Raw genomic sequence first — 22,178 nt, 5'->3', positions numbered from 1 at the left:
TCTCTCAAATAAATAAATAAAATCTTTAAAAAAAAATTAAATTAAAAAGGGTATTGAATGAATAGAGTCTAAAGTCTATTTTATCTGAAAGTTTATTATTCAACCATTTTAGCAAATAGAGCTAATCCATAAAGATTGTTCAACAGAATACTTTAAAAACTCAGTGGAGCACTTGCTCATGTACCAGAGCATTCTAAGGAAATGCCTGCCATTGCCTTGTTCTGTCATTCGGAGGAAGGAATAGGATGCTAACTTTACAATCTCTTCTCCTGGGCTCTGGAGATTACGATTCTATCCTCAACCAGGAATACCAGCACATCAAACCACCTTCTATCATTACAACTTCAAAGTATCATCCTGGCTGAAAAAAATTGATCATTACTAAAGATCACTTAAAGGAAAAGTGGCTGTCCACTCTTCCAGATTCTAAAATGGTATCGGTAGATCAGGTCAGACCTCTGGAAGGCCACATTACAAGACCATTTTATACTCACAGCAGAAATGTCTTTGCAAGTCACTATATTTTATACCTCAGCTTTTATCAAAACTTTATTGCAAATATATTTTTTAAAAATCATCTGAATTTTAGGAGGACATTTGTAGTAATATTATCATTTATCATTTCCATCTATTCATACTGGCCAAATTTTACAAAGAACTTAAGATCATTCACTGAGCATTATAAAGTGCCCTCAAAGTGTTTCCTTTAAATCTGTAGCACAAACATTTTTGAGAGGAGTTGACAGGACTCTTTGTTACCCTCAAAGATACCTCTGCTTTTCATGTAGCTTGTAACCACATATGGAAAGAGTTCCCGGCCTCCTTGGCTTCTGGTTTTTTGTTTTTGTTTTTTTTCTTTTTATCAATCTTTTATTTCTAGGACATGTGGTTCATTAAAATAGGGAGAGAAGAGGACTAATTTGGAAGATATAACATGGGATTTAAGAAATTTTTAAAATAGAAACTTGTTTGCAATAGTGATGGGAGGACTCATAAAAGTTACCAAATATAAATTACTTCAACCAAATGAAGCTATCATTTCGACTTTCTTTTACATTGTTTTCACAGCCATGAGACAGATCTGCACAAACCTTCCAAAAGAAGACTTTTAAAAAATAAAGGGAAGCTGTGAAGAGGAAAAAGGAAAAAAAAAAAAAAAGTTAAGAGGCAGCTTTAACCGAGAAAAGAAATGTTTATTCCACCAAATCCTCATGAGAATTCTAAATTATTAAATCTCTGAGAACACCTGATTTATGAACAGGATAACACAGCCCCTAGCCAAAATCATTTTTAATAAAAAGCAGGAAACCTCCTGAAGTTCATCTCAGATTTAATATCAAACACAGCAACCACACACGAACATTTCCCCATAAAACACAGCACGGCACGACCGGCTGGCAGCCATCAGTGGGGTATCAGCAGAACAAACAACAGGGTGTTCGAACCGTGGGAGGGATCTGACCTCGCAATCAAGATGAAGCAGCCAATGGAAATGGACGGCAGACTGAACCAACGTCAGTGAGGAAGGAAGGGGCTCGAGGAAGACTCATTTCTAAATATACTACGGCAGCCAACTCACAGAACTGGTCAAAACCCTGAGCTTCCTGATTGACTGTTAGATTTGAGAGAGCAACGCAATTGTGGTTTTGTGTTGAATTTTACGTATAAATTTAGAATATACCAAGTGAATGGGAACCACCATAAGAAAACAGAGGCTAGTAATGAAATATTCCAACATTGCCAGTCTCATTCTGTAAAAAAAAAAAAAAAGGAGTAAACACCTAAAAGATGTATAAAAATGTGACTCGAATATTTTCCACCAGATACTTGGTTCATATATAAGAAAGGTGTCAAGGAAAAAATAGTATCTTATTCTTTCTAATGTATGTTTGCTTAGGAACTGTGTTTATTACCATGTTTATAATGTACATAGTAAAGGATTTTTTATCAGGAATATAAATTCAACTGGTTCAAGTATAATATGATATAATATAGTATATATAATGTATAAATATATATATATAAAATAATTAACTTCATTTATGTTTGATCCCTTAAAGGGCAGTTTCAACAATTATAAGGATCATAAGGAAATATTTTTGCATGTTTCCATTGATATTTTCATTAATATTTTGGCATTTGGTGTTTTGTTAAAAAAATATTCTGGGAAACAGAAAATCATTATAAAAGGTGCTCCGTTAGAAGAGTTCAGGGATTGGGTGCCTGGGTGGCTCAGTTGGTTAAGCGACTGCCTTCGGCTCAGGACATGATCCTGGAGTCCCTGGATCGAGTCCTGCATTGGGCTCCCTGCTCAGCAGGGAGTCTGCTTCTCCCTCTGACCCTCCCCCCTCTCATGTGCTCTCTCTCATTCTCTCTCTCTCAAATAAATAAATAAAATCTTAAAAAAAAAAAGAGCTCAGGGATTAAAAAAGAGAGGCAAAAAGGGGAAAAGAGTGAGACTAATATCAATGAGAGTTACCTTATAGGTTACTTTAATTAGTATTTTCAAAATGTAAAAGAAGAAAGAGAAGAAAACAAGTTAATAACTAACTGTAGGATACAGGAAAGGAAATGTATGGACTATAAAGGGTTTAGCCATACATGTAGAATATATCTTTATATAGAGCAGATTCTACTGTAAGATAATACTACCAAGATAATTTGAAAAACTATGAGTGTTAAATTTCAAAGCATTATACAGTTTTTCTTCCTATTCATGAAAAGCCAAGAGTAGAAACTGCCTCCCTCCAAATATGTTATACTATTTATTTATTCAGAGAGAAAAAGTAATAAGTAAGGCCATCTTTCTGTCCAGATAAGAAAGAGTATTAAAACTTTCAATAAAAATTATATAGTAATTGGCTGATGTATCAATAGAAAGATAAGTCGAGCAGAATAAATTACCTCAAAATACAACTTAGTATATAACATAAAAACAATATATAACAACTGTCATAATTTATGAGTTAGTGTTATAAACTAAGTAAGTAAATATTGTAAACTAGGGGGTAATATGACTGTTCAACAAATGCTGGGATATTGAAAAATTGGGGGGGAATCAAAAGCCTACATTATATCATGCTAAAAGAAATCCATTCCACATAAATGAAAAAGCTTAATGTCAAAAAGAAATCAGGAACAAATAAACAGAAAATATGAGTGATATTTAAATGATCTAGGGATGTAAAAAGATTTATGACAGAAAAGCAATACACAGAAATATTTTTAAAACTTACATTTAAATATAGCACACTTAAATATTTAATTAAATTATGATATATAAATTCAAAGTTCTATGAGCTAAATCATAAAGAAAATTTAGTTACATGAAAAACTGTGATAGAATTTGGCAATCAATATAATAAAGAATTAGTACCCATAATATACAAAGAATTGTGTTGAATCACAAATATTCATGCCCCAAAATGTCAACCACATACAGCTATTAAACATGGAGAAAGTATTAAGCCTCATATGTGATTTTAACAATGCAATGCAAAACAATGAGGTATAATTTTTGCTTTTCAATTAACAAAGATTTTTGTAAATAATGACACTCAATGCTGATTAAGTATTCTTTTTTTTTTTTTTAAAGATTTTATTTATTTATTCATGAGAGACAGAGAGAGAGAGAGAGGCAGAGGCAGAGGGAGAAGCAGGGAGCCCGATGCGGGACTCGATCCCAGGACGCTGGGATCATGACCTGAGCCGAAGGCAGACGCTTAACCGACTGAGCCACCCAGGCATCCCTGATTAAGTATTCTTAAGTATTGCTACTACTGAGTGAGGAAACCAATGTACATGCTTTGGAAAGCATCTTGGTAATACAAAGAGAGACTTTTTAAAAGTTTATTGCCTTTGACATGGTTAATTCTCTTACAGCAATCTTCCTAAGAAAATAATAGAATATGTACAAAGATTTATCTATTAAATGTATAACACAGCATTATCACACTAAAAGAAACTGGAAACATTTTCAATGCCTAACAGAAAAATGAGTAAATGCTGGTATCCCTACCCAGTGAAATACTGTATCACTATTACAAACGGTGTTGCTAAGATCCACAAGATCCAGGAAAATCTAATGAAATGATGTTAAGTGAAAAAAGCAGGATAGATCTAGATGAATAAAAAGCGCTAGAGCTGAGCTTAAGATACGACAAATCTGGATGGCAGGACAGACTTCATGGGTGCCTTTGAGCTGCTGGGGATAGAGCAATGAATGACACAGAAGGAGGCCCAGGCCCTCATAGGGGAAACAGACAACACATAAACAAGTAGATCTATAATGTAATGCCAAAGTGACAATGAAAAATGCATACGTACATTTAGCTCAAGTAATATAATGCAATACATATGAGCAAAGCACAAACACAGGCACATTACACACGGGGAAAAAAGCGAAACATCAAAATAGTAACAGGACTTCTATGTGATGTGATTATGAGATAACAGGTGATTTTAATTTTCTTCTACATAGTTTTTGGTATTTTAAAATTTGACTACTACTATTACTAAAATAAAAGAGGGAAAGACCCCCTACTGTTAATGAAAATACTATGAAAATCATAAAGTTTTACTGTTACTTTTTCTAGCAGGGTCTAGAAAACATAGAAGTTTTCCTTTCTAGAACTTGATTAAATGGATCATTTGACCATAACTGCTAGGTGGAAATTTGCATCCTAGCCACTTAAAAATGGCATAAACAAGATGTGTCTTTTAGGAGAAATAGGAGAACGAGATCGTCAGGATGTCTTGCGCTCCCGGGTGCCCCTGATCTGAGCTATGGAGCTGGGAAGGCCGGTCTCAGAGGTGAGGGAAGTCTGCAGGGAGATGCCTTAGAAATGGCAACAACACAGCACCTGGGTGGCTCAGTCGGTTAAGCATCTGCCTTTGGCTCAGATCATGATCTCAGGGTCCTGGGATCCAGCCCTGCATTGGGCTCCCTGCTCAGCGGGGAGTCTGCTTCTCCCTCTGTCTCTCCCCTCCAGCTTGTGTACTCTCTCTTACTCTGTCTCAAATGAATAAATAAAAAATCTTAAAAAAAAAGAAAACAGAAATGGCAACAACAGGAGCAGAAGGAGCCCTGTCTTTTGGAGAATAGGACTTGCATCAGAAACTTGAAGGTTGAAAAGCACCTCCATACCCAGGCTGAAGCTGTCTCCCTCACTGCAGTTCAGCGTTCAGGTTGTGGCTCAACAAAAAGACAAAGGGCTCCGTGTTACCAGAGAGGGACATCGCTGAGTTCAACGGGCCATTGTCTTCTTCCAGCATTTGCCACTGATCGCCTCTCCTTGGCCAGAGGCCATGGCATGAAGAGGATCAAATAGCAAAACACTTACATACATTTAAAACACATTTACCCTTTCTTCCACCAGACCCTGAGCAGCTACAGATCAGTAGTTTATTAGCATGACCTCCCCTTGCAATCTATCTCACTCATGTCTTTCGTCATTTTCTGGCTCAAAACAAAATTAATCATGTCTTCTATGTCAATTTCTCTTTTGCTTGCCCCAGGCCAGAATATGGCAAGTGAGATCTTGATTGTTTGATAATATCAATACAGAAAAATTACATATTGCCCCCCCAAAGAGATATCAGAACTATTTTGAGAATCAGTGTGTCAGTAAAAATCTTAGAGAAAATAAAAAGCAACTATTTCCTTACAATATCCTAGCATTTCAGCATTTCCTAGTCATAAAGTTTCTGTTTTAATCGTGTAACCAAATGACCTTCAGTAAACAACCTGAAATAGATTATTTAATTCAGCTAGCCTAGGACCCCTTTCATTATGTGTTTGAAAAACAGCTTTAGAAAGTCGAATGCAGGCAAATGTTAATGCTTTTATACATTTTTAAAAGCCGTTTCGTTCCATTCTCAAATAACATACAGTCACTCCTCATGATTACATTCTTCCCCCCAGCTAATTTTGAGCTAAAATCTTGCCATATCCATCACTTTTAGATTTGTATTCAACAACGCTAAGTGTTTGAAAAGAGGACTAGAAAGGGATCAGTTATTTTAAATACAAACAAATGTAAATATAGACAAATTAATCCATCTCTCTGGCTTCAATTCTTTATCTTTACAATGAAAGGGATAGAAAATTTGATGGCTACTTCCTTCCCAACTCAAAAATCTCAGACTTTTGTGACATATTTTCTCAAGGTCAAGTCCACTGTGTTTTTTATTTGTAATAGGTAGTTAGTCTAATAAACTAGGCCAGCCGTGCCAATGTGTGAATGGAAGAAGGTGAATGGGTGGAGAACTATTTGTACACACGGGTAACATGAAAACTGAAAGAATTTAGAAATTTAGAGACATTATCACACCCTTTGCTATCTATTCCCTAAGAGAATGACCATGACAGTAGAATGTCAGGAAGAAAGGAAAAAATGACATCATGAAAGGCCAAGAGGAGAGACACTTTGGAGGAGGTGGGACATGAGATGCCTACAAAAAGCTCTGTGTTGGGCAACCAACCAGCCTCTAGAAATAACTCTGCTTACAAAGTCATGCATTATGGTCTTTAGTCTCTCTTATTTTGTGTTATATGACTGTATGTTATAAACTTTAGTTTAACATATTATGAAATATTTGAGTGCTATGCCATACTTAATTTCATAAACTATCTTCCATATAATATTGTAGATCTTACCATATAAAACAGTGGCCATGGTGTTTAATCACTGCATTCTCAACTAATATGCATTAGTATTGATTATTATTAAGCTTTTGTCACAGATAGCTCTCCCTATCTGTTCCACATATCTAACTTGAAAAGAGAAAGAAGGGGGGTATGCCTTGATGGCTCAGTCGGTTAAGCATCCGACTCTTGATTTCCGGTCAGGTCATGATCAGGGTCATGGGATCGAGCCCCGCATCGGGCTCCCTGCTCTGCGGGAAGCCTGCTTCTCCCTCTCCCACTCCTATTTATAGGACTATTTTATACCTTCTATAGGCACATGTGATAAAAATGGTAAACAGAATCCAGGATTCATCATCACACACGTTACCAATCTCCCCAACAAGTGCATTAACACCTGCCTATCCCTCCTGGTGCACTCCACATATCACAGGATCCTGTACTTCAGGCGACCCCACTGAATTAGATTCCACAGCTTAGATCTAATCCTAGATCTTCAGATCTAATAATTAAGTTCCCATGTGGTAGGGTATCACTCTGGCTTTGTTTCCCCCCTCCCCATTTGTCCATTCAGACTTCTTATCATTTCCTGAAATAACTCATAAAGTTTTAGTCCTACCTAATCTCCCAGTCATCGTGATATCTAGAAACTGGCTGCAACATCCCTTTCTCTGGGTCTGTTTTTCTTCCTGAGACAGATCTCCTGCCTACGTTTCTCACCATTGGCCATATTCCCAAATGATATCTTCATGTCAAACAAGGTACTTCCATGTCATCTGTAAGAACCATAGAACATACTAGAGTTGAAAGGAAACTCAGAATTTGATACTCTACCATTCCATTTCCACAGCTGAGAAATTGGAGGCTCAGAGAGGATAAAGGATATAGCTATGGTCACAGAATTACATGTTTCCAGAACTGGAAGTTCTTAGTCACGTGACTCCAGGTACAGAGCTCTTTCCACAACACCAATGTGAGTCTCACTGTGCTTGGTGTACCCGCTGCTTTCCAGCCCAAATCTTCCCCTGTACTGGCTGCTGTCTCCGTCCCCTCCTTAACTCGTCCTTTCCTAGAATACCAAATGTTTGAAAGCCAGATCATTGACACATCTTATTTGAAATATTTCCAAACTTTGACTCAGGATTCTATTTGACCTTACAATTTAAGCAAGGGTTTCCTTTATCCTCCTAGCATGTGACACCTCTGTCCAGTAACATAGACCTGTGGTGCAGTAAGTGATTCCCCGCATTGGTTCCCATATATTCACTAACCTAAAAATAGAACCAAAATATTATAGAATTAGAAGCAAGCTTAAGCAATGGTCTGCCTCATTTTTCCACCTGAGTATCTAAAGAATCATGGCTAAATGATCATTTCTTTTATCTCTATTTTGAGATTTCTCTTGTTTCAATACTTTTGAATATAATTTTATCTTAAAACGAACTTGCTTCTCATTTAAATTGATCTCATTTGCTCTTCCTCTGGCATAGAGAATAAATTATTCCATCTTTTTCATTAAAAAAAAAAAAGGACAACTCTATTTTTTAAGAGAGTATGTAAACACCAGGTTGACTCATTTATTTTCTCTAAGCAGTTTAGTTCCTATCTTTGAGCTTGGACAATGTGACCATTATGATGCTATTTGCCAGAGTTTTCTGCCACATTATTTGTCACCATGTCTGACTGTAGTAATGTTCAGGTCCAGAAGGCAATTAACTTTTCAAAGACATTTGCTTTTTATTGATAATAAACGTATAAAAGAAGCCTGAAATGTGACTTCGTGGATTAAAACTCTCTTTAAACTGTACATATGTCGCAAAAGGAAAACCCACTGAACCTGCCGTCAGGTACATCTTCCCTAAACACCATTTCATATATACCCAAAACTTGCAACACACCCCCACTCACCCTATCCCATTGGCTACTGGCTCAGGTCCAAAATTCTTATAATGGAGGCCCACCCCATATCAGCATCCACATCTTACTACCATTTTGCCTTCCACTCTTCTTTACAATCCTTTGCTGAAGCTAGAGCAATCTATACATTATTCCTTGAAACTAGGACTTTGTGTATGCCCATCCCCCATTGAGATGGCTTGACTTCTCTCTTCTACCTTTGTAAATCCTACTTTTCTGGAAAGAGTACAAGCTCTGAAAACAAACAGTCCATGCACTATATCAAACATGGATTATAATCCTAATCTTCTCACTAGTTACACAGCCATGAAAAATTACTTCACTTCTATGAGCTTTAACTTTCTCAACTGAAGAATGGAAATAGGGGCACCTGGCTGGCTCAGTGGGTAGAGCCTCCAACTCTTGGTCTTGGGGTCATGAGTTTGAGCCCCACATTAAAAAAAAAAGAATGGAAAAAATATACATCATATTATTGAAAATAATCTGAAGTGCTACTTTGTAATCCATCTATTACTAAGATAACAAATACTGTTTATATTTTTAATAAAGGCTATGCATTTTTCAGCTAGGCAAAAATTCATTAAAAAAACATTTGGGGGGTAAACTAATACTTGTGTTCTCTGGAAATAAGAATAAAAATTTAAATACATGATGCCAGTCACTCAGATCAAACCCTTGTTTGTCAGATTTCATAAAGGAGTTTCTCGGTAAGAGAGTAAACCTAAAAATAAGTGACTGCACAGGAAGTACAAATAGTCCATCCATTATATCAGCACCATCAGCCCCCAGTATGCTGGTGACAGTACTGGGTGTGGGCATACAAATATTTGGTTTAGAAGGAAAAAAAAAATCTGCCGAGAAATGTATCCTGATTATGATGCATGAGCATATTGCTACCTAAGGGAGATTAGAGACTACTAAATAAAAAGCAGTTCTCATCATCTTTTGAACCTTTTATCTACTAATAATTGGGTACTTTGCTGATGATGCAGAACAACTTTTCAAGCTGATTAATAGGTCATTTGTGTAGAAAAGGCACCCCTGTTCATAAAACAATTATGCTAATCCTCTAATTTTTTTCAAAAATTATGAAATATTCTAATCTTTCAAGAATATAGGTTTGGGTTGCACACGGCAACCGTTTGTATATTACTTGTCGAGCTCATTAACATTTTTGAATTTCACATATTTTATCCTCACAACCCCATGAGAACTCTAATATGGGGATTAACACCCTCTATTTAAAACTGGTAAAAAAAGATTCAGAAGCAACTTAGAGGCCTGCCCAAGGTCAAATAGCTACTTAAGAGGAGACAGTCTTAGAATTTTGATTTCCTAAACTAGTGCTATTTCCAAAGACTCAGTAAGTAAATATTTTCACAGTTCATAAAAGTGAAGGAAATCTTTCTTCACTGGGAAGTCTCAACTTCATTTGCTTCTTTTTAGATGTTTACATTGGTAATACAGTTTTAGCTTGTGCCTATACAAATTCAAAAGTTACTCATTTTCCTGAGTAGATCGATAAGCTAAGTCAATGTTTGATCATGACTAGAACAAAATTATCAAAATTATGCCAGTGTATGGCCAGTGTAAATATAATGGCCTGGATACATCTCGTCTCTGTGCATAAAGAACAACATGGGATATTATTCTGTTTTTGTGAGAATCTTAAACAACACTGAATCTGAATGAATGCCAAGCAGCAGACCACAGACTAGATATCAGTGGTCTAAGAAGTTTTTCACCAAGTATAACCCAGAATGTAAAACTTATTTGTGAGCTACTTTTTGGGGTACGATCATTAACATTCAAATCCAGGCACAGAGAAAAGTAGCTTATTTGCATAAATGAGAACATGGATAGGGAGTCACTAAACTGTGAACTCAAAAGCAGGAGACAATCTAATGACTGACATTTACATCTGATTGCAAAAGGTATTTCCTTTCAGATAAAAGAATTCTAACTCTGTAACCTCTGATGTATGTCATTTAATTTTTCATTTGGGTTGTACCTGTTACAGTCAAAACGTCTGCCCTACCCTCTTTATGCTACCCACCAACAATTTATCAAAGCTTGAAATGGTCACAGAAATGAACAGGTTGCTAATCAACATGTGAAAGCAAACAATATTGGTAGCCCAGTTCACAATAGGTATAGTCGGTTTCTCATTTTATTTTATATGAGTTATATCTGTTTAAAGCTATTATAGAGGTGATTCATGTCTCTGATGGAAAGCTTGATTACACAGTGTCCAAGAGCCCTCCTAATTCTGAAATTTTTTGATTCCACTCATTATACCATTTCTGGTCTCTTATTTTATGAACAACTAAAGGAAACAGAAACATAGGGTAAATTTAAATCAGCCACTTGTACTTCACCTAAAACATTAGTTCACGATTCTAAACTCAAAATATAAACTTCAATAAAATTAAAATTAAAATTTAGCAACAAGTAATATGAAAGGATGTAAAACAGTCAAAAGCATTGACCTTCAAATTTTTGCCACCTAATGGGGTTAGAATCCTTAAAAAAAAAAAAAAACTAAAAAACTAAACTAAACGGCTTCCACAAAGCACTTGAAGGATTAATATCTGTCTTCTTCGATTACTGCCTGATAAAATATTACAATACAATCCTATAATTTCTGCACCACTTATTTGACACTTCAACTTTACATGAACAAACTGTGTTTGAGCCAAATGTATTTTTTATGCATATGTGAAGCTAAGAAATGCAAGAATTTTGATCCCAGGGTACATCAACCACATGTTCCATCACTGAGAAATTTTTAGACTAAGCAAAGGCAGGAAGAGTAACTTGGTGACCTTGTTCTTTGAACATAGAACCATCTCTTCTCTGTGATATCAGTGGCTCAACCAGTATGATTATATACATATTTTGAAACATATTTTTAAAAGGATATACCAAACTTTTTACCTATATTTCCAGAAGAAATGCACAAAATAGAATGGTTTTAATTTAGGCATCAATTATTTCAATGATTGAAGAGAAGCACTGTCACATACTAAGATAATTCTAACTATTCCTTATTCTCATTAATAAAGAGATACTTCATTTTGCCAAAGTAATCTTTGTAACTTGGGTATAAATTCAATTTTAGGGGCGCCTGGGTGATTCAGTCGGTTAAGCGTTTGCCTTTGGCTCGGGTCATGATCCCAGGGTCCTGGGACAGAGCCCTGCATCAGGCTCCCTGCTCAGCGGGGAGCCTGCTTCTCCCTCTCCCCCACTGCTCGTGCTCTCTCTCACTCTATCTCTCTCTCAAATAAATAAATAAAATCTTTAAAATTTTTTATAAGTTAACTCAATTAGGAGACATCATTTTTAAGAAATTCATTCAGCAAATACTTTTACAAATTAATTCTGCTTAATAATCCAGATTTTTCTATATGCATTTATTTGCAGTGAGCTAATTTTCTGTGGAAATTAGTTTACATTCCTTAAGAACATATATCACTTGAGTATTTGTCAAATAAACTTTAGAAATATTCTAAGAATGCAGATAACATTGTTTTGTAATAAAAAAAATCACAACTCATAATAGTGCAGTAATCTACACATATATATACTCAAGACATTATATGCTATTTTCCAGCAACTGTTAAGTTAGAAAGCTACAAAGTATATAAAGATGAAGATTTGCCTCTCATAGAAAACTGCATCCTTAAAATGCCAAAATGCAAAATAAAAGACCTCAAATCAACCTTTAATGTTCTGTCATGCAACTTAGCTATAGAACATTCGGGCAAGATTTTCAGATTGGTTTGTTCTGCTGTGTTTTTAACCAGGTCAACAGTTTTACATGTCCTATAAGCAACAGGCCTTATAAAACAGTATAATGTTATTAAGAAATGCCTTTACACTGACTTAATATTAATCAATAAGGATAGAAACACATAAGAATTTAAGATGGCAATATCTGAACTGAATGCAAATAACGTGATTATGGACCATTTATGAACCAGTGTGATCGATCACACTGCCCTAAATAAAGGTCTTTGGGCATCTTCCCCAAGCCAAGTTTCTCTTCTTCTAAGTTATCGTTGGTACAAGGTGTGATGACTCTCAGGCATCAATTAATATTAATTGGAAGCAGGCAAAGTATTAATTAAACATGACACTCTGATTATTTAAACCTTCTATTAAAGTTGATTATTCAGACCATGTTGATAGCCTGTTCTTTAAAAATGACTGATGATATCAAGCTTTACTGACTTCCACCAAGTCGACTATTTCCAACTCTTGAAGACAGAGGGAATAAATGAAGTGAGAAGAACACTGGAACAAGTCTAATAGACAAACCGACTAATCTCAGACCCCCAAGGTCAAAGTAAAGTGATTCATTTCTTGGCTTTCCTCAACACAAGACATGATTGATCAATCGAAGAGCAGGATTACAAACATTATACATCTCAATGATATGTTCTTTGCACTGTGTAACTTTGGGAACAATGATAGATTGCATAGTCTCCACACAAGTAATATCATAAGGCAAAACTCATTATATTTGCGAAGAAAAACACTTCAGTGTTTAAAAACAAAGGTACACATTAGCCTTCCTTACTACTACTAGGCATTTCATTTGATGGGGGGACGCTTTAAAATTCAGATATTCTTTGGGATTCTATCACCTTCATGGTTCAAACTTTGGACATTCTTGCTCCTCAGAATACTATTTTTACTCTTACGGAGTCAGCCACCATGCTATAGATAATTACAAAATGTTACAAAATTTCCACAATAATTACTGTCATTTTACGTAAGTATGTTAAGTGCCTCTTAAAGGATTGATACTTCCTTAGATCCAAAACTACTCTTTAGAGAAGAAAACACTCTAAAAAGACACTGGGAACATTTTTAGCATTATAAATGTAATCATAGAGCAGGAATTTTACCCCAATTTTTAGGATTAGTGCTTTACAAGCTTTAAAGAGAAAGTGAGACATAATACAAGAAAGAAGTCATGAGCTAGTTATTTTGATTCCATTAATTTCCCAGTTTACCTCTCACTTGTTTTAACACTTAGGGAACTGTACTATAAGTCATGCTCGTAACAGCACTTCCGAAATTACTCCCTAGAGTGACATTAGGTAATTTGAAAGATTTCCACTGAAATTAAATTATATGTAAAGGATAGTCAATTGTGATCATGAAAACTTATTCTACATTCTGTATATTTTAAATCACATTGTTATTTTCAGTGATCTAAATTAATGATCACTTTTTCTATTAGGTCACAATTTTAGCAAAATTTTATTGCTTAGGTGGAGGAGGATAGTAAAAGGCGTTGTATGTTCAGCCGATGATTCATTTCACCAGCTGCCACAAAGTTACACGTTGCAGCACACCTGGACACATGCACCCGTGACTGATTGGGAAACACATTTATCTTGGCATGTCACAAAGGAGATGGAATTATAATTATTCTCCCTTGTAACTAAAGGTATTTTGGAGCTGTATCTACCTACAAAATAATACAAATTACACATCTGGATGAGGTTCACATAACTTTACCATCTGTTCTCTATGTTCAACCATAAATATTTCCCAAATTGTTCCTTGTGTTTAAAAAATAAGATTTAGTTTTAAAAGACCTGGACTGGTTGTCAATGTTATAGGGAAATGCTGTTTTTAAAATTAAGACACTGAATAAGTTGCTTAAAACCCTGAATTTCTTTGGTTGATAAGTACACAGTACAAATTTAGTCTTTGCTTTCCATTAAGGGGATTTTGTGGATTTCTCACATTCTGATTTTGAGAAAACAAACATGTTACCTAAGTTTTACACAGAATCTTTTAGGCAAAAATTGGATACTTAAGTACCCTAGTATAGCAGAACAAAAAAGTACCAGAGGTTTCTTTCTTCAACTTAAGTCTTAGCAGTTACTAATTATCTTGACCTAAAATTTCATAGATTCTTATTTAATCTCTCCTGAGAAGTTCCTTAGTTTAAGACCTTAAAATATCAAATTAAAAGTATTTAGAAATATTTAATGACATTTGCAGAATCATGATTACCAGAAAATGAAAATATTTCGTCTGGCATACCCAGTGATAATAATCAGTCTGAATCAGTTTTGACAGTTACTTTTAAATTATTATGAAACTCTTATATCTTATGTTTTTCTTTAAAATACTAATTTTCTCTGAATATAAAAAATTAAATGAAATCTGTACACAAGAAGAGGAGAGATCATAAAACGCATATTCAATTTCAGCGCTGAAAGTTTATGGAACAGGCTTCAATATGGTGTGAAATAATTTTTCATATTTCTTTCAAAAATACTGAAGAAAGAGAATGGCTTAGGATATTGTAACCGAGGAAATACTCTAATATGAGTAACACTTTATGTTGTTCTTAAAATCAGAATATAATTACAGTAAAAACAACCAATTATGTAGAGATTAAAAAGTACAGTCACTAATATAGGCACTTTATACATATTAACTCATTACCACCACCCAATGAGGTAAGTGCTATAATTATTCTCACTTTTTTGAGATGAGGAAACTTCTTTGCAACAAAAACAACAAAACACCAGATCAATACAAAACTGTTCTTTAGTAGTTGTACATATTGAATCATGGACATTATCAACATGTAAAACTAAGACCCTTAAATTAAGAAAGAAAGAGAGAGACAGAAAATCCTTGAATGGCATACTTTTCCAGTAGAATGAATCAGAAATTCAGATCAGGGTAATCATGGCATAAATAATTTCAAAATCTGCTTAATATACACAATAGGATTATATATACAGCAAATAAAACCAGACTTAAACTGTTAAACACCATTACAAGAGAATCTGAACTGTATTCCACTGATACACCATATAACAAATGTCACACTATAGGGCCTATCCACAAACCTACAGCTTGCCTTTTTTTTTTCCTAAGAAATATTTCTTTTTTTTTTAAAGATTTATTTATTTATTTATTTGAGAGAGAGAGCACGAGAGGGGAGAGGGTCAGAGGGAGAAGCAGACTCCCCGCCGAGCAGCGAGCCCGATGCGGGACTCGATCCCGGGACTCCAGGATCACGACCTGAGCCGAAGGCAGTCGCTTAACCAACTGAGCCACCCAGGTGCCCCTAAGAAATATTTCTGATACTAGATTTTAGTAACTGGGCTCTCTAAAGGGTCTTTAGACTTAAAAGACATAAATCATAGATATTTCTTTTATACAATAGAAATTCAATACATATTTTACATACATAAATCTAGTAAGAGCAGTATGTGCTCTGTGTTACCACTTACACACTATTCTCAAAAACAGTAAAAACAGGGCAACCTATTTATCTCTGTAATCAATAGATTTAGAGTCACAAAGTGGCTGATCATTTCAAAGTAATGCTAGAAGAAACTAGTTCCTGGTAAATGTATGTTCTCTACCACAATTCCAGTTATAAATATGAAAGTACTGTCATAAATTTCTCATATTTCTCAATAAAATAACTTTTTCACGTGTTTAAATTACATATTGATTTGCATATCAGTTGAATCAGATAGTATGAACATCATTTTAACCTCGATTGCTGGTTTGCGTGTTCAAAATTCTGACAACCCCACTACGTGGCCAGATCTAAGGGTGGCTTACTATCTCCCTCCCAATATACTTAGTGCCAGAATTTCTTCGTCTACCTTAATGTGAATTGTGAACACTTGAGCTTATTTTCTGATACTTAGGCAATTTCATACTGACTCACCTTTGTACATGTTTTGTTTCTTGGATGTCTTTCTCCCTTTTTCCTTCTCTCTCTCACTCTCACTCTTTCTCACTCTTTTTTACCTAAAAGTACTTGTTCATCATTTGAGACTCTACATATTAAGCACATCTCCTTAGACAGAGTTAAGTATTTCCTCCTTTACTCTCTGTCAAATTGAGTAAATAATCTATTATGGCATCATACTATGTTACTTTCATTTGTTTACATATTTGACTAACTGACTAGACCATAAAATCGTAAATACAAGTTTTATTCATCATGTAAGAAGTTCCTAGCACATTGGTTGAAATATGGTAGATGTTTAATGAATGCCAGATGAGTTAAATTACTTAATAATTCAGTCCATATCTCACATGGCATTTCTTAAAATTTCCCTCTTCTGCCCATAGATTATGTTGCTTTCCTGTATAAAGTCAAACGTTTTTATGGAAACCACAAAAGTCACTTATCTAAGTCCTGAGTTAAAAATAATTCAATTTAGGAACATTATGTAAGTCATCATCAAATTACCTAATCATCAAAAGTATTACCTAGGAACAAAAAGTAAAAGCAATCATCCAGCTACTAAAATTTACAAGTTTTTATAGCATTCTGCAGTTACTTCTCAGCTTTCATAACTAACTGTTCATTAATTGCATTATTTTCTTTAATTGAATAGTAACCAAAAAACTCACACGAATTATTAGAAAAAAATCAATTTTTAGAGTTCATGCCTTATGGAACATTTGTAGGCAGCTGAAAGTCCATGTTAAGTTGTATATAGGCTTTTATGAAATGGATTACTTAAAATATAACTTTATTATTTTATACTTTCAGGTTATCAGATAATTTAGTGTTGAATGTGGAATAGACAATAAAGTTATTTACATCTAATTTATAATAAATTCAAATAAATTTTATCTGCCTAAGAAAATGATGATAAGGAGGAGGATAAGGATAAAGTTAATTAGCCCATACTGAGGACCTTCTTTAGGTCTGCTTTTTCAATTGTTTAACGTTACATTTTATTCCTCATAAATATTTCAGAGTAAATATGGCAACTTACTTTTCAGGATTTTCCACTTCTTCAGTAACAAAGTTGAGATAGAACCTAAAAAGATATAAATGAGTTATAAATTATCAACATATTTTACACTTATAACCCAAAGTGTCAATTTTTAAACATTTACAATCAAACTCAGAATTATAAAAAATTTAAAAACAAATACTTATTGTAAGATAAAAATCTCCAACAAAGTTCCCACAAATCGTTTTTCTATTAAACCATAAGTATAGAGTTATTTTTTTATTTTTTAACATTTTTATAGAGGTATAACATATGAACAGTAAAGTGCACAAATCTTAATCAACAACCTGATGAATTTTTACATATTTATACACCCATGGAACCAACAAAAAGATCAAGAGATAAAACATTCCTAGAACCCTAGACGGTTCCCTTATGGCCCTTTCCAGTCAATACCATTCTCTTGTAAAGGCAACTGTTATTCGATTATCACCTTTGATTAGTTTTACTTGTTTGATCACAATAGACTAATATTGGGGTTCCTGGGTGGCTCATTTGGTTAAGTGTCTGCCTTGGGCTCAGGTCATGATCCCAGTGTTCTGGGATCGAGCCCCGCATCGGGCTCCCTGCTCGGCGAGGAGTCTGCTTCTCCCTTTCCCTCTACCTACTTGCCTGCCTCTCTACCTACTTGTGCTCTCTCTCTTTCTCTCTCTCTGTCAAATAAATAAATAAAATCTAAAAAAAAAAAAAAACCACAACAGACTAATATTTGCTTGTATTACTATTATACAGTAATTATTTTTTTGTGCATCTGGCTTTTTTTTCTGGACTTTTTTTTTTGTGAGTCTCATCCAAGCTGTTATATGTAGCAATAATTCGTTATTTTTATTGATGTTGTTCATTTTATTACACCATACATTCTACTGTTGATGGTTTTGGATTACTTCCAACTTATAGCTGTTATAATAGATATCATAAATATGCCTGTACATGTTTTTGGGGGGACCATGCAATCATTTCTCTCCAGCATATACTCAGAATATGATCACTGGGTCATGGGGTAGATGTATGTTTACTGCCAAACAATTTTTTCCCGTTTTTGCACTCCCAGCAATATAGGAGATTATCATGTTTCAGTGAGTGGGGAAAGCAAAGTGGGAAACCCACAGTATTTCTCCTCAAGGAGCCCATGGTTTATAGAATGGCCAATAGAATAGTGTGACAGAACACAAGCGTCAGTGCCGGACTATATACAGGGCACAGTGGGAGCCAGGGACGAGGCCTAACCCAGACTGGCAAGTCAGGAAGGTTTTCTAGAGAAGGCATCACCCAAGTGGAGTCTTCAGAAATGCTCAACATCTGAGCCCTAGTGAAGTGGTGAAGGACAGTCCAGACTGAGTACACCGCATGAGCATGGGGGTGTGAGCAACAGTTTACTATTTTGCACTGCAAAGTGTGGCAGGAGCAGTAAGAACAGAATTTAAGTACCAGATGGCCTTTGGCTTCCAGGAATCCAGATTTTAGTGGTGTTGGCAAGTCAATCAAAGCTTGTAGAGCAAGAGATGTATGACAATAGCATTTCACAGTTTTAGGGAGTTGGCCATATATAAACACAAGAGGGCAAGTAGGAACTGACAGTGGTATCAAAGATAATAGAGTCTCAATTTGCACTTCTTCCTTTCCATTCACTGTTTTCTGGTATATGCCCATCCAAATAACCTCAAGTCACAAGACTATGCAGTTTTCCCAAGTTCTGAACACTTTTCTGGATCCCTCACATGACAAAAAGCATTCTAGGCATACAATATTTCACTTTCAAGTGTCATAGGATTACAAATATTACCCTAAAGTTATGGCCCTAGAGAAATTCAGATTCCTTTCTTTTACTTCATGACTCTACTTATCCTACCCAGAAAATGTCTACCACCTTTTACCCTTATTTTTCCAATCGAAAGGGACTGCTCGAGACTCTTTAAAGCCCTTATAATTCTTTTTTTGTATTATGTTCAGTTAGGCAACGTATAGTTCTTTTTCCAGGTTCCAAGATGTACAACTGATGTAGACTCCATCCTCAAATAAGCATACATAGATAACTGAATTGTGAAGATGGGAAAACCAAGGGATCATATGGGAGAGCTAAGCATATAAAGACAAAGACATTTCTACCTCTTCATTTGATAGGCTTAGGTCATTTCCACAAAATAAAAAGTCGTATTTTCAAAACACTCTTCTGCTCTCTTATTTTTCTGCAGAAGGCAAAACAGCCATTATATAGGTACACAGAAGCTTGGGTCTGTAAGTACAAATTTTTCTATTACTTAAAACCAAATGGCTAAAATATTAGCCCAACAGCTTTAATATACTTAAAGTATCTCATAATTTAAAATAAGAAAGAGAAACCTGTCTTATCTTTATAAAAACCCATCTAAATTCACAACTAGGAAGTTGATGTTCATGGTTGTCAAAAACTAGACAACAAGTCCAAAATGGAGTTGCTTATGCTAAGCCCCACAACACCAAACCAAGATAATTATAGTTTCTGCTCTCCCAGGAAAGGAATTTTAAACCAATCAGGAATCACTTGATTGGTACTAGTTAGGTAATCTTCCTGACAGATCCCTGCCATTGCTTACATGAAAGTAACCTTGCAAAAACCAACCTGCTTTTTTGCCTACACTAAGTTGTTTGTTCCTGCTCCCTTCTGCCTATAAAAGTCTCATTTTATGCAGTTCCTCAGAGCTCCTTTCTATCTGCTAGATTAAATGCTGCCTGATTCAAATCAACTTTTGCTCAAATAAACTCTTAAAAATTTTAATATGCTTCAGTTTATCTTTTAAGAAGGTTAAGGCATCTAATATTTTAAGGACTATGTCTTAAGTAGAAGCATTTGAATAGCTGACAGAACAGTAGCAGTAAAGGTGATCTAAAAAGTTAGCAGTCAAGTTTATTTTTTAATGACTAGAAAGTAAGCTTCTAAAAATAGAGGCTGTAATTACACCACGAAGGCAAGCAACAATCAATACTTATATCTGGGATATGCACTCTGAGGGATTTCATGTGTTATAAGGCCAAAGCAATGGGAAGTACAGGAAGAACATGCAGGAAAAAAAAAAAAAGAAAGAAAACCCAAATATAAAATAACACACACACATACACACACAAATGTTTCCAGGCTTCTCATGTCAAAAATATCCAGTTCCTTCTTAATAGTTGTTTTAAAAACTGATATTTTCCAACAATGTTTACAGCAAGAAAGGAAATATTTGTGAAAAAAGGAACACAATTTCAAATATTTGCCAGAGCTCCAGAGAATAGAGGAAAGGAAAGGGCTTGGGGCAGGGTGGGGGTGTGAAGGAGAAAGCTTCTTACTTTGGTCCAAACATTCACATCCTGTGGGAAATACACCTTTATGCTTTCCTAGTCTCCAGCAATGAGTCCATAGCATTCTCCTTGCTTTACATCTCCTCAAGGCCTCTTGAGAATGTTCACAAGATCTATTGTTTCAGCTTTTCCATAATTGTGTATAAAAAGTATCACAAAGCTGGCAATGCATCCCAGTACCCAACTATGAATTATTTTAAAAAGAAGCTTATTCTTTAGATTAGATTTGACACAATGGTACAAAATAATCCCAGCAGGTACTTTAGAAAGACTAAATCCACTGAGGATCGGATTTAAAAGGGAGAAAAAAGACATGGAAAAATTTTCTATTACACAGTTTTAAAAAAACCCCACGAAGCAATATTTAGCTTTGGATCAGGATATGGGACTGAAATTGGTTGAGTTCCCTTGGGCCACGAGGAAGACTGGCAGACATATCTCTCTCAATGCAGACATTGGCAATAATATTAAAGTTGCTCTGACCCAACTCTGTGACCTGGCTGGGTTAATGATTTCTTTCCCCCTAATCATGTTTCTGTGAAGGAGTTTTCATCATTCTGAAAAGGTTCTGCACTGCTCATAGCCAAAAGCCTACTGTAATCAGACCCAAGGTTTGGCAGGGTCTTTTTCCTATTCACCATGTCGAAGTTGAATTGCTAACAGAGCAAGGCCTCCCCATCGACAAAGGTCTCGCTGCTTTTACTTACACCCTAGATGGTTAAGTTCTGATGACAGTAGCTGCTTCTGTCTGACTTATTTGCAATGCCCCCCACACTTTTTGTTTGAATCAAACGTTGTCACGGCAGCTGCATGGGGAGTGGAGACTCATTTACAGTGTCCCATTTATAATTCCATCACCTAGTCTTGTCATTATACTGCGAAAGACAGAGAGAGGTCAGAGAGGCAGGATTACATTTGGGAAGGGAATAAATACCCCTCTCTGTGAACTCTTTTTGTCTCCATCTTGTTCCACGTACAACCAGGTATTAGCTTTTTTTCTGGAACTCTGAGCCAAGAGACGATTTCTTCTAGACATGGTTTCCTTTTTCTAAGACTGATGGCCATAGATTAACAACCAGATTATTTCTACCTATCCACAATGCAGCATTCAGGTAGCATAACAACCCCGTTAGAGAAATGCAGTTACTCCTCTGTCTCTGCACAAGCCACTTGTATCAGGTAACATTGCATTTAAAATCCCGGTCTTCATTTCCAGCACTATACTCGAACCCCTCTTAAGAATAGGAGAAAATCAACAGTTTCCTCTTCTTTAAAATAGGGAGCGGAGGGGCGCCTGGGTGGCTCAGTTGGTTAAGCGACTGCCTTCGGCTCAGGTCATGATCCTGGAGTCCCTGGATCGAGTCCCGCATCGGGCTCCCTGCTCGGCGAGGAGCCTGCTTCTCCCTCTAACCCTCCCCCCTCTCATGTACTCTCTCTCTCTCTCTCATTCTCGCTCTCTCAAATAAATAAATAAATCTTTAAAA

At 35.6% G+C, this 22,178-nt stretch overlaps 1 protein-coding gene across 3 annotated transcripts in view; it reads right to left on the bottom strand.

Moving 5' to 3' along the window:
- Window positions 1-22,178, bottom strand: part of SLC7A11 (solute carrier family 7 member 11) — a 74,339-nt gene that overhangs the window by 28,318 nt on the left and 23,843 nt on the right. For all 3 annotated transcript variants that reach the window (XM_081811865.1, XM_031025277.2, XM_006727157.3), the window contains one exon: window positions 17,353-17,397. In XM_081811865.1, coding sequence (XP_081667991.1) covers window positions 17,353-17,397 — 45 coding nt within the window. The remainder of the gene's footprint in view (window positions 1-17,352; window positions 17,398-22,178) is intronic.

The sequence above is a fragment of the Leptonychotes weddellii genome, chromosome 2 (genome assembly GCF_054177405.1).
Source record: "Leptonychotes weddellii isolate Sample4059 chromosome 2, ASM5417740v2, whole genome shotgun sequence".
Classification (NCBI taxonomy): domain Eukaryota; kingdom Metazoa; phylum Chordata; class Mammalia; order Carnivora; family Phocidae; genus Leptonychotes; species Leptonychotes weddellii.
Note: the sequence above shows the minus strand (reverse complement) of the source record. Positions and strands in the feature narration are given on the sequence as shown.